Source organism: Erythranthe guttata, chromosome 12, assembly GCF_056151865.1.
Source record: "Erythranthe guttata isolate IM_541 chromosome 12, IM_541, whole genome shotgun sequence".
Classification (NCBI taxonomy): domain Eukaryota; kingdom Viridiplantae; phylum Streptophyta; class Magnoliopsida; order Lamiales; family Phrymaceae; genus Erythranthe; species Erythranthe guttata.
Window position 1 is genome coordinate 362,085 of NC_142544.1, and position 13,678 is coordinate 375,762.

General features: G+C 36.8%; 1 protein-coding gene across 2 annotated transcripts; it reads right to left on the reverse strand.

The window, feature by feature from the left end:
• Positions 1 to 463: 463 nt before the first annotated feature.
• Positions 464 to 4,067, reverse strand: LOC105973075 (26S proteasome non-ATPase regulatory subunit 12 homolog A). Of its 2 annotated transcripts, none has more exons than XM_012998080.2 (11): positions 3,923 to 4,067; positions 3,642 to 3,839; positions 2,850 to 2,957; positions 2,652 to 2,756; positions 2,483 to 2,539; positions 2,193 to 2,386; positions 1,692 to 1,791; positions 1,434 to 1,546; positions 1,186 to 1,339; positions 985 to 1,062; positions 464 to 699 (listed from the first exon to the last, which is right to left on the reverse strand). In XM_012998080.2, exons 1-11 carry the CDS (start codon positions 3,923 to 3,925, stop codon positions 481 to 483), a joined length of 1,329 nt encoding a protein of 442 aa, XP_012853534.2. In that variant the 5' UTR covers positions 3,926 to 4,067; the 3' UTR covers positions 464 to 480. The 2 variants fall into 2 exon arrangements, with proteins under 2 accessions (XP_012853534.2, XP_088682452.1); XM_088826326.1 differs by having other exon boundaries at positions 2,850 to 3,493; positions 3,538 to 3,839; positions 3,923 to 4,054.
• Between the last annotated feature and the right edge of the window lie 9,611 nt (positions 4,068 to 13,678).

Below are 13,678 nucleotides of genomic sequence, written 5' to 3' on the forward strand. Positions count from 1 at the left end.
CTCGCATGTAATGATGGTCATTTGGGTTCAAGTACTCAATATCCCGACGAGGTGTGGTAAGAGTCAAGCCGACTCATGATGAGCCTGCTCGAAAAAAGCTCGAACTCGAGCGTTTTTCTTTCTAAATAGAACTGAAACAAGTCTTTAAATACATCAAGATCTCTCTTAAGCTCCAGATATTTAAAAATAAACCATCACCCGCATCACAAAGTTCTCTAAACATAACGATAACTACGAGCAATTAACAAGTACAAGTATCACTAATCCATGTTTCTCATCATCAAATGTAAGTGCTTGATTCGTCGAAAAGAATAAATCATTAATAGAGATTATAAATGGAACCACTTCAATGTCTAAAGCCAAGTGACGAACTGAAGTTACACGTAAGAAACCTCTTCGAAATGCCCTAACGAGCAGGAAAGAAATTAGAATTCTACCTCTCGACATTAGAATCAATTTCTTCTTCTTTATTTTTTTTTTTCAAACTTTGAGTGCAGCTTTGTGAATCATGGTCTCTTTGTGGATTTGGTGGCAACTCTTCTCAACGAGATCAAGCAGTTTCTCCAAATTCGTAGACCACAAATTTAGAATGTCGTTGCTGTCTTTAGCTGTCTGGAAAGATACTACACCTATTGGTCTATCAATCTTTGCCACCAATGCTTTCGAAACAACCATCTCAGACAGATGCTTTTCAGTTTCCTATGTTTAAAAAATAAACGAGATAGAGAGAATGCCATGAATAAAGATGCAAAAACACTCTGTACATAAAAGTCGAACATATATAAAATATTATTGACGATAAATTATTAGGTGTAAGTAATTAAAGTTCAAAATGTAAGCATTTCTTTTTCTCGCAAAAGAAATAAGAAGGTTAATACAAACTAATTTCATACAAAGTGATTTGATTGATAGTAAACATAGTGTCCCGAATGATAGTTTCAGATTTACGGCATAATTTTTATGGTAAACAGAGTGCAGACTGACCTGGAAAGTAAGGCACAACAGATCTGCTAGTCTCTGTAATGTTATCCTTGAGTAGTATTTCGAGACAACGAGGATGTTCTGCAAGGAAATAATCTCATAAACATAGGGAAAAGCAACAAAATAACATTATTATCAATGATGCAGTCAGTAAAGTAAATGATTGAACATATCAAGAAATTCGAGTTCGAAGAGCATCATTACATGTTCTATTACTCTCAGTCTAAGATCCTCAGCCGCCTTTTCACCCAAAGAACCACCAAGCATGTTCTTCTCATTCTCAAATTCATCTTTGAATGTGTTCCACAAAGCTGTCCATTGAATCACCTCCATAGTAACAAGTTGTTTCAACAGTGACCTAGTGACGGGGAAGAAGAAAAAATCAGTGAATCTTTTTATTTTTCACTTAATTCAGACAGGACAATAAATTATAGGTTATGTAAAGCACTAACCTGAAATGAGAAATTTCTGAAAGGTTCTTATCCTCCAAGGTTGAGTTCAGAAGGCTAGATTGCATAGGATCATGAGGCGAGAGGACCAAATACCAGCATATTTTTCTCAGTACCTGCATGAAATATGACAAAAGCCAAAACAACAGACATCAGAGTTAAGAACAAAAGAAGCGAGGCAAACATTTTAAAATAAATATTAGCTGACAATAAGTCAATAACTATAATAGACCATTGAAGAACACAAAATAGATGTATTACCGGTATCCACTCAGCTGGATCCTCTTTAATAGATGGAATCTCGTATATTGACTTGTAACATCGGCATATTTCAAGGTAATCGTTGCTATGCGAGTAATACCTGCATAATGGAAGTGTCAATTATATATTTTAGGTACATATAAGCCAGAGCATTGAAAAAATGCTATTGCATGAAGCAGCGAGCAGGTAAAAACTACTTGAACTTGCACACACTGACATAAATCCGTATTCCAAGTTAAAAGGAAAGAAACAGTTTTCTTTGGTCGTTAAGAAATCCAAAATGGAAGTCGTGAAAAAACAGTAACGAAGCTTGCAACAACTTCATTTGAATACATCAGTCTTAATATATTAGTTTGCTGGCATAAATAGGTATACAGCCACATGGGAGTGTGAAGAATACCATGATTGAATTTATAAAGAGTTTTACAGTATTGCATTTATACTCAACCCAAGCTACAAAAGTACGAAGCAATGTAAGAAAAATATAAAAATAGGGCATACCGAATCATCAATTGGTAGTATATGCGCTTCAACTCCAACAATGATGGAATATCAGCAGGAGCCTCTTCAACAATACTGTCACCTTCTTTCTTCTTCTTTTCTTTTGATGGATCAACTTCAAAAACCCTCGTACTTATCTTCCTTGAGAGTATTTGTGCACGCACGTAATCCTGGCGATCTAAACATAAACGAACCTACAAAATGGAATATCAAGTGCCAGAAGAAATCAGACCATATTCCCATTCCAAACTATTTCCAAGAAAGAGATGGAAATGAAAGAAACCACATACTTGCTCAAGTATGAAAGCTATTTTTTCAGTTTTTGCCATAGCGCCAAATGTCTCCACCTATAGCTCAAATTGTTAGAAAAGTATAGAATGAATAAGAAACCCGGTACATAACTAGGCCATCAGGTAAGAAAAAACTTAAGGTTAATGGAAAAAATCATGATGCACTAACCGCAACTTCTTGCATCAAATCGGCAGCTTCGGCTATCTGCCCTTGCTCTTCCTTGATCATTGCGAGTTTCTTAATTAACCTAGCCCTCTCTATCTCAACGTATATCTGTAGTACGATATCATAACTTGAGAAATAAAGCAGGGAAATTGAAGTCCTTATAAGAAGGAAACGGAAACTAGATTGAGGGGGAAGAATCACCTTCCCAGCAGATATGTTGTTAAGTGTCTTTATAAGCTCTATTTTAGTGTCAACATCTGGCGTCTGGTCAATATATTGCATTGCTTGTTGGACCATTGCTTGTACAGCCTGCACAAAAGGCACCCCCAAAAATGAACAGAGTGCAATGACTATTCTCCAAAACCCCCAACATCAAGGTAAACTGTAAAGATGAATATTTCAATCTTCATTATGCATCTTGTTATGGTTTTACATTTCATATATATGATCACTGATCAGTGAATCAATGGAGTATAATAAAGTGGGCAGTATGAAAACACATGATCGACAACACCCAAGAGCATCTTTATTTCTTTTTTCTTCATTTGTATACATGTTTTTAACTCCAGAAATAAAAGGAATTGCGATGTCATAGGTGATAAACGTGACAAGAATCAACCGATAAAACCTTAAAAGTAAAGAATTATCTTAGTTCAATCCATGAAACTCAAACAAGCATCAATAACAAGAAACGAAAAAAAAAACATAACGAAAAAGAACCGAGAAAACCGAAATTTAACTTTTGGTTCCTACCAAATTTGGGCGAACAAAAATCCAACTGCAGATGACTGTAAGAAAAATCTTAAACTATAAACAACTATCACAAATGTCACTGATGCACAGGCCTGCAATTTAATCTGTAGCCCAACAAAAATTACTTGTGCTACACATATTTCAAATAATTCAACCATAATTTCAATTAAACTATAAGAAATACAGATATCATTAACCAATAACCCATAAATAAACATATACGAGTAGGATCAATCAGACCTGCTTCAACTGTCCACGGCGCTTGGAAATTAGCACAATCTGCTCGTTCAGTGTGTTCCACGCGCCGGCCTCAAAGCAGAGCAGCAAAATATCAGTCACGGCCTTTCGTATGCCTGCCACGTCACCCGCCTGCCTCATCTGCTTCTCCACATTCAGCAGAAGCTCAATCTGCGCCTCCAAATTTCCCCCTCCATTTTCCTAAAACAAAATTGGACGCAAAGAGTTTGAAATTCACAGTACGGGATCTGAATCCAGTGAGAAAATACGGGACAATTGCTCACCATTTCGATTGGATTGAAGAAATGCGGAATTTGCTGCAACAACGTATTGGGGAATCGAAACCCTAGAGAGAGAAAGGGATGATATGTCTCTCAGCTAGCAAATGTTCTTCACAAAATTTCTATTTGAGTTTCAATTTTATTTTTAGGGTAAATTACACACACACCCCTGAGGTATGCTTAAATAACTGTAAGATCCCTGTGGTATCGATAATTACACTTAGCCCCCTGAAACGTAGTCAGAAACTCTAATGGGAAAATGAATTGTATACGTTATTCCGATAGGGTTCTAAGGGACTATTGGTTTCAGAAAGTGGTGAAGACAACAAAGAGCTATGGGGTGACATGGCTCCCCGAACATTCCCGAACATTTCTTAAATCACCCATAGCTCTTTGTTGTCTCCACCACCTTCTGAAACCAATAGCCCGTTAGAACCCTATCGGAATAACGTATCCCATTCATTATCCCATTAGAGTTTCTGACTACGTTTCAGGAGCTGAGTGTAATTATCGATACTACAGGGACCTTACAGTTATTTAAGCATACCTCAGGGGGGTGTGTGTAATTTACCCTTATTTTTATTTTATTTTTTTAAATATAGCCGCTTTTCTTGGAAGAGAGGATACTTCAAGAACAAGGGGAGTATCTCTCTTCTTATTGCTGGATGATCCCTGAAATAAAAGTAAATGACAACGAACACCCCAAACATTTCATCAATTAGTGATGGACTCCCGAAGATTTAAAATAGTTAACACAAAGATCCCTTTAACAAACATTTATCTTGAAAAACAAAATTCACTCATTATTTAGTTACTTATTATAGGGTGTGTGGCTAAGCTTATAAACATTCAACTAGTATTGGTAATAGTAAGGATTGTAAATCGAAATTTTACGTAAATCACGACCCATGTAAAATGGTATTGTTCGCTGGACCGTTTCGCTTCAAATAAAGTTGGTCTCGAACCCAAACTGGATAATTATTCGATAAGCCCACTCAAACATTTTTTCTCATAGCTCTTTTTCATCATTAAAAATATTTTTTGTATATATATTTAGAAATTGCACTTCTACATATGCCTCTCAAGTCTCAACAATTATTCTTATTGTAATTATCTATTATGATTTATGCCACTTTGCATCAATTTGCCCTCTTCATACTTATTTTTGGTTATAACATAAGATATTAAGAAGGCCCGGGCATAAATAAATATGGTGAATATCACATCAATTTTGGCCTGATCACAATTTTTCGGGCTCACATAAAAATATTTTCGGCTCAAATATAATCGGGCCGAGCTGTCGGGCTTCGGTTAGGCCCGACTCAATTGCCGGTTCTTAATCACAAATTGTTTGATTATATTGTGGCCAACGCTAAACTAGCTGAATTAGACCTATATATGAAATGAAGAAAAAAAACGATCTTGATCATTAGAAGATCAAGCTCATGAATTAAACCTACAAAATAAACCTTATAATAAAAACCTTTTCATTCGGAAATATACTTTCAAACTTGAGATCGAATAACTTCGGTTCTTACAAGCAACATCAAATTTATTCATTTCTCGAGTCTATATTATATCTTCGCTCAAGAAAATATAATTAAACCCAATAGCTTAACGATATTCTTGCCGAATTCGACCGTTTCATTGATGTCAAAACAAAACAAGCATACACTGAATTAACTATAGTCTATAAAGAATATATAATTTGCAGTATGTGTATATATATAGATACACACATTGCACATGTCTTTATAATACATCAGCAACATATATAATGTTGTCTCCTTTATTTTACAATTTTACAATCTTTCTTGGTTTTACCTCAAAACCCTAGCTTGGCTTCTATATATGTGTGTGTGTGTGTGTGTGGCTATATATATATATGCACTCTTTAATTCTTTCTGTATATCATATAGTATATATATATATATATATATATATATATATATATATATATATATATATATATATATATATATATATATATATATATATATATATATATATATATATATATATATATATATATATATATATATATATATATATATGATATATAAATATGATATATATATCCACGAAATATTCACCGATTTCTAGTTATGAATCGGAGTTTTCTTTCGTGCAGGAGTGTAATCCATTGCTGCCAATTGTTCAACGCTCGCAACCATTTCTTCTCCTTTCTCATTTGCAAGCTCACGATTTGGGATTTGACGAGTAATCTTCACGCCAAAGTTTCTTGCTGCAAAACGGAAAATTAAATTAATTTCATGCAAATCAAAACCCTAATATTGAATCTAACGAATAGGTATAGAAGAAGAAGAATAAGTACTTATATACGAACATAAAGAAGTTCAACTTATCGAATGAAATAAACGGAGATTCGATCATATTAATTACCTTGAGTAGTGCTGGTTGAGATCATGAAGCAAATCAAGAAAAGGGTCACCAGAAAAAAGTAGTGTTTGGTTGGAAAAACAGCCATTTCAGAAGTCTACGACAATATCGAAAATGATCTTTAATTTGAGTAATTAAATCTATTTCGGTTTACCGCTTTCGACGAGTGCAAATTAAAGAAAAATATTTATAGTATTTATAGACAAACAAACTCCGAAGATGAGGTATCGTAAATATATACGTATATATCATGAAATGTTATCGAAATGTCAATCTTGTCGAATTCTTTGTCACCAAAAGAACATCAAAACCCTTATAGGGGCCATATCATTAATGTCTAATTAAGTAATATTTGTATTATTATATTTTTTATTTTATTTTATTTTCGGACAGGTTATTTTCTTGCTTGGAAATATGCTTATTTCAATGAATGGAATTTAAGGTTAAGGGCAGTATAATATCTAAATATCAAGACCAATCATATGCTTGGTCTCTTTGTAATAATGAAATATAATTAGTAGGAGTATCAATTTTCTACATGGTTTTGGTAGATAGATGATTAATTTGACCTCAATTGTCCTTATTAGTTATTATGCAAAAGTCTTACTCCATAAAACTTGTTCTATGACGCAGAACGGAAGCACGGTACAAAATTAATTTATATGAATTAATTCTATAGAACAAACTAATATTCGGAATTCACCGAAAACTCTGGAATCCACCAGAAAATAGAGAAAACTCTGAATATTTTTTTATTAAAATTCGAAATTCTTTCCAAAATAAAGTCCTAAGGCAGCTATTTATATAGTGATAAAACTGAAAACCATAATTAAACTAAGAAAATACTAAAAATTACCAAAAAAAAGGCAAAAACGAGTTAAAGCCCGATTATAGTAGATCTCATAATTTTGGGAACAACCCAACTTACGGAATCCTAATCCAATTTTTCTATGATTCGATATTAATTTTCTAAAACTTGCCTAAAATAGCAAAACTGAGCTTTTAAGGGTTTAAACGACGTTGAATTGCTAAAATTTGACGTGATTTACGAGCTTTGCTCATGAGTTTTGTTCCTTGCGCCATTTCACTTGTGATAGAGTTCGTTTCGTTCTCAAATATAATTTGAATTCGTAGAAAACCCTTATTTTCCCATAATTTCTTTCGGTATTTCTATCGGTGCGCTCATTAATAATCCTTCTCCGGATTAAGTGGTTATTTTGCAATTCTAATCCAATTTGACGGTACGTATTATTGATTTATCGATGTTCTATTGCAGTTGCAATCAGAAAATGTAAATATCCAGCATGTATCTGGTTATTCAATTTTTTCCCACATTATTAAACAAGAAATATATGTATAGAAAACTAATTAAACCATCTACTTCAACCCGATTCATATACAACTGAATGTTAAAACAAATTTGATATTATGATCTCATCAAGCTCATGTCTATATAATATATATATATATATATATATATATATATATATATATATATATATATATATATATATATATATATATATATATATATATATATATATTATAATATTAAAAAAAATATGTAGTATAGATAATTATTGTGAAAGGACAAGAATGGGCCGTACCCTAATCCATGAAGGCTGCAGCCCTAATGAGAAAATCACGTGGCTTTCATCATCTGTGTGGCCACTCCTTGTCGCGTCCACCACACCAGGCACGTAGGACACCTGGTGGATCCGAGTCGGGTCACTATGATTCCGGTTAGTGGTTATTAGCCAACCACGTCGAGCCACTTGGAGCAAGTCGACAAATGTAATTAATTCATCGCAAACAAGTTTTAAAATTATGTCGAGTTTTTGTCTTGCAAGAGAGATATTGCTTGGAAAACTCAAGAATTAGGATCTCCCTATCTATTTGGTTGATTGTATGGGGAATTAATTATAACTACATATAATATAGAACCTCGATAAATTAATACTCGATAAGTTAATAATCTTGATTAAATAATAGTTTCTCTTGGCCCCGACTCGATGAAAACATACGTGTTAAATTATTAACTCAATAATTTAATAATTCGCTAAATTAATAGAATTTCTCTAGCCCCGACTGTATTAATTAATAGAGGTTTAACTGTAGTTGGCTAGAGGTGAAATTGGAAATTAATCACATAAAATTAATAACAAACACCATAAATTATGTGATTTAACCAAGATAAATGTATATCTTATAAAGCATGATCGGTCCCACAGTCAGAGAATAAAAATAAGGCATTTAATATTTTCTTATACTAAATAAAAATATATAAAACTTGTTTATATAAATATGGAGACTGATTAGTAAATCACATTATGAAAGTTTGATCTAATTATTCCTTAATTAATTAGGAAACCATCATTTGTCATGATCAATACTTGAACAATCATTTTAGAATGGGACTGTTCACCGGTAGGCAGTCAATCCTAAGATTCATTACAAGAAACCAAACCCTATATAAGATTTCGTTGGATAATTTATATAATTTTATTTCTTTTAAGAATGAATGTGGCACTTTATTACCGGGACCGACCCATCCGGTAGTCGTCCAACCACGTCGCTCAGCCGACAGATCCAATCACATTTTTTTGGAATTTTCAAAAAATAAAAAATACTCCAAATAATTATTTTGTAAGAAAAAAAAAAAGAGTTGAAATGATAGTTTAGTTAGTGTCCTAAGAGAACACAACATATGAGGTTGCTAAAGATGAAGAGTGGTGGTGTGCATCACGTGCATGTGATAGTTTTTTAGGGGACTTTGTCACAATCACAAGAAATTTGTATAAATAGTGGAGTACTTTTATTTGTTGATATTATGCAAAAAAAAAAAAAAAAAAAAAAAAAATCGACTGATATTATGCAACATTGTTCGTGAAGAGTCGATGAAAACTCGATTTCAAAATCAGTTTTACGAGTTTTTTTAATTGAGTTTGAACTAAAGTTTTAGTTGCTCACAAGTTCACAAGTTCATGAGCCAATATATGTTTGTTCTACAAATTTTTTTTAATCGACTATGGAAGTAGCGGTTATGGTGGGGGATGGTTATGACGATGGGAACGATGACTATGGCCGTGACAACGGCTATCGCGAGTGATTGTAGATCTAGGGTTTTATTTTCGAATGAGCGTGGATGACTATTAGTGATTATGGTTTACTCTGAGTGTCTAAGGTTGGAAGCGACTAGGGTTTAAAGAAGGAGTTAGGGTTTTTGAGTTGTGTAAGTACGAATGACTATGAGTGACTACGGGTTCCTACGAGTGTATACATAACTACTGTCGAAAAAAAAATAAAAATATTTTTTTCCTCACAATTTTCAATATTACGTAGAAAAAGGAAAAAAAAATTAGGTTTTTATAATAATGAAAGATATACTAAAAAAAAAATTAAAAACAAAGAGAATTGCATTCTAACTTCTACACAAAAGAAAATAATAACAAAAATAAATATATTAAATAAATGCAATTTGAATATTACTTGATATAGATTTTATTATTTATGTGTTGAAAACAATTTTAAAATAAATTTAATAAAGAATGTATTAGCGTATCTTTATATATATATTACGTATCTTTATTATATATATTAAGTATACCTATTATTATTCTTATTTATTAGGTTACCTTGTGTATTAGGTTTCCTTGTATATTAGGTTACCTTGTGTAGTAGGTTAGGGTTTCCTACATGTAACTATATATATGAGTAATATACGTAAGAGATATCATTCTCTCTTTTCTCCAAATATATTTCTCCTATATGGTATCAGACACTAGGTTAACCTAGCCGTTTTTTTCTCTTTTTCTGCATAGCCGTGCCCTACCCCCTTCTTCTCCATGGCCGGCGAATCTTCATCTTCTTCTCCCTCCACCGCCCCTCTCAATCCTTTTCACCTTGCTCATGCCATCTCTTATATCAAATCCCTTATCCCCGTTACTCTAGATCTAAAAAATCCTAATTATCAAAAGTGGAGCCACTTTTTCATGATTACCGTTGGTCGTTTCTGCCTCTCCGATCTTCTCCATGGCAAACCCCGACCGGATTCGATTTCCGCCGACGAATGGCAGCGAGCCGACTATCTCCTCCAATCTTGGATCTACGGCACCATCTCCGACGATCTATCCAGCATGGTTCTCTCAAAAACCTCCTCCGCCAGTGATCTATGGATCGCCATCTCTTCTCTCTTCACCGATAACAAAGACTATCGAGTCATTCAACTTGAAGAAAAATTCAAGTCCCTCAAGAAAGGCGCTCTCTCCATTCACAATTACTGTCAAATAATCAAGACCACGGCGGACAGCTTGGCCGATGTCGGAAATCCAATCTCCGACAAACAACTCGTTCTACAAACCCTACACGGCCTTCCGAAAAATTACGGGACCGTCGCCAATCTCATCTCCTTTCAAAATCCCCTTCCCACCTTTCTACAGACTCGTTCGCTCCTTCAGATGGAAGAAACAAGAATTTCTGAACCGGAGCAGACCGCTGCTGTTTTCTACGCCTCCAACGCGAACTGTCCATCCAACAGTTGCAACAGTTCCTGCAACAGTTCCCGCGGAGGTAGTTCTTCGCGCTATCAGCGCGGGGGTGGCCGATCCAACCGTCGCGGAGGTCGCAACACTAACCGTCACCCCATGCAGCACTACGGCTATCATAGTGCTCATGGCGCATCTCAACTTTGGCGCGCACCTTACCGACAACAGTCAATTCTGGGATCCGCTCAAAATACATCGGGCCACCCAGCGGCCCAAGCCTACTTTACTGGGCCACCTGAACCCTACAACGGTCACTCGGCTCCTACTCAGGCTCATCCGCAGCAGCAACCGTGCCACAGCTCCAGCAGTTTCATCAACAGTTGCAACAGTTCCTGCAACAGTGCCAGCGTGGCGGATCTCGCAAACCGTTTGAATACGGTGACACTTCAGCAGCCTACCGAGTCACAGTGGTTCATGGACAGCGGGGCGACCTCTCATATGGCACCACACTCAGGTAATTTCAATTTTGTTTTTAATCCTGGCAGTAAATTCCCCAAACCTGTCGTCGTCGGTAATGGTTCCACCCTCCCCATAACCCACATAGGCCACACAATTCTTCCCACCACTCCTTTCCGCCTCACAAATGTCTATGTCACACCCAATATCGTCAAACACCTTATATCTGTTAGAAAGTTCACCCGTGATAACTCATGTTCGGTTGAATTTGATCCATTTGGTTTTTCTGTGAAGGATCTTCGGAGTCGAGTCGAGATTTTCAGGTGCAATAGCTCCGGTGACCTATATCCGTTTAGCGTCCCTCCCCCCACCTCACCTCCTGCTGCTTTCCTCACTGTCGCAACACCTTCGTCTAGCACTCTTTGGCATCGGCGTCTAGGCCATCCCGGCAAACACGTCATGTCTCGTTTATTTTCTAGCACTTTTCTTTCCCATAATAAAGACCCTAGGGAGTCTCTTTGTAATGCCTGTCAATTAGGCAAGCATTTTCGTCTACCATTTTTTTCTCAAAAATCTACTACTGTTGCTCCATTTCAAATCATTCATGCTGATTTATGGACTTCTCCTGTTTCTAGTTTTACGGGTTTCAAATATTATCTTGTGTTAGTTGATGATTTTACCCATTATTTATGGACTTTTCCCCTTCGAAATAAATCTGATGTTTTTACAACCTTTGTCAATTTTCATACACTTCTCAAAACTCAATTCCAACATCCCCTGAAAGCCTTACAAAGTGATAATGGTCGTGAATTCAAAAATGCGGATTTTCAAAACTACTTTACTAAACACGGCATCCTAAATCGTTTTTCGTGTCCCCACACCTCCCCTCAAAACGGACACGCAGAACGAATGATCCGCACTATAACTAACATGATTCGATCCCTCATCTTTCAAGCCCATCTTCCTCCTACTTATTGGGTCGAAGCCCTTCATATGGCCACACACCTACTCAATATCTTACCTACCAAATCCACACAAAACCGGACTCCTCACGAAGCCCTTTACCTCATCAAACCTACATACTCTCATCTTCGAGTATTCGGCTGTCTCTGTTATCCCAACCTCACCGCCACCACACCACATAAACTCGCCCCCCGTTCTACTCCTTGTGTCTATCTCGGTCACCCTTCCTCTCACAAAGGCTATCGTTGCCTTGATAGGTCCACTGGCCGAATCATAATTTCTCGTCATGTTATCTTCGACGAAACTAACTTTCCTTTTGCTGAGTCCACTCCCCCCAAAAACACACTTCCCCCTTCTGCCTTGGACGAAAACACACCCTCCTTGTTCCTCCTCCCTCAGACTTCGTCTAACTGTTGCAACAGTTCCTCCAACTGTTCCAATAGTGAACCATCATGTTCCAACAGTCCGTCCAACAGTCCTCTAACACAACCAACACCTATTTCCCCTGCAGCAGCACCTGTCGACCACAACCACCTCACAACCCCTTCTCATACTTCCACATCTCCTTCTCCTACTCCCCCACCTCCCCCACCTCCCCTTGCTCACCCTATGGTGACTCGCAGTAAAGTGGGCATCCACAAACCCAAAGTCCCTTTCTCTCTCGTTGCATCCTCTACCTCTCCCATTCCCACCAACTATCGCCAAGCTCTTCTTGACCAAAACTGGCGAAACGCCATGATTAAGGAATATACTGCTTTAATTAAAAAACAATACTTGGAATGTTGTGCCCCGTCCCCCGTCCACTAATGTTATTTCTGGTAAGTGGATATATAAACAGAAACTCAAGTCTGATGGCTCCCTCGAGCGATACAAAGCACGTTGGGTTGTTCGTGGGTTTCACCAGCAGGCTGGCATCGACTTTGACGAGACTTTCAACCCAGTTGTCAAACCAGCCACTGTTCGAACAGTTCTCAGTATTGCTCTCTCGCGATCATGGCCAATCCACCAGCTTGATGTGAAAAATGCCTTCCTACATGGCAATCTCTCTGAAACTGTCTACTGCGAGCAACCTCTCGGATTCGTCGATCCATCTCGCCCCACTCACTTGTGTCGTCTCAACAAAGCACTCTACGGTCTCAAGCAGGCACCACGTGCTTGGTACAAGCGTTTTGCATCTCACATTACTACCATGGGGTTCAGAGAATGCAAGTCCGACACTTCACTCTTTGTGTACTGTCGCAACAGTTCACGCGACTATCGCAGCAGTTCACGCGACTGTCGCAGCAGTTCACGCGACTGTCGCAACAGTTCATGCGCCTACCTTCTGCTGTATGTCGATGACATTGTACTTACGGCCTCCACACCTGAATTGCTCCGCTCCATCATCGCCGCACTTAATCAAGAGTTCGCAATGAAGGATCTTGGCGATCTTCACTACTTTCTCGGCATCTCAGTC

Coding starts and splice junctions, on each gene's coding strand:
- LOC105973075 (XM_012998080.2), bottom strand. Junction 2,540..2,651: donor ATTTGATGCAAGAAGTTGCG/GTTAGTGCATCA, acceptor TTTGAGCTATAG/GTGGAGACATTTGGCGCTAT. Junction 2,387..2,482: donor TAGCTTTCATACTTGAGCAA/GTATGTGGTTTC, acceptor TCCATTTTGTAG/GTTCGTTTATGTTTAGATCG.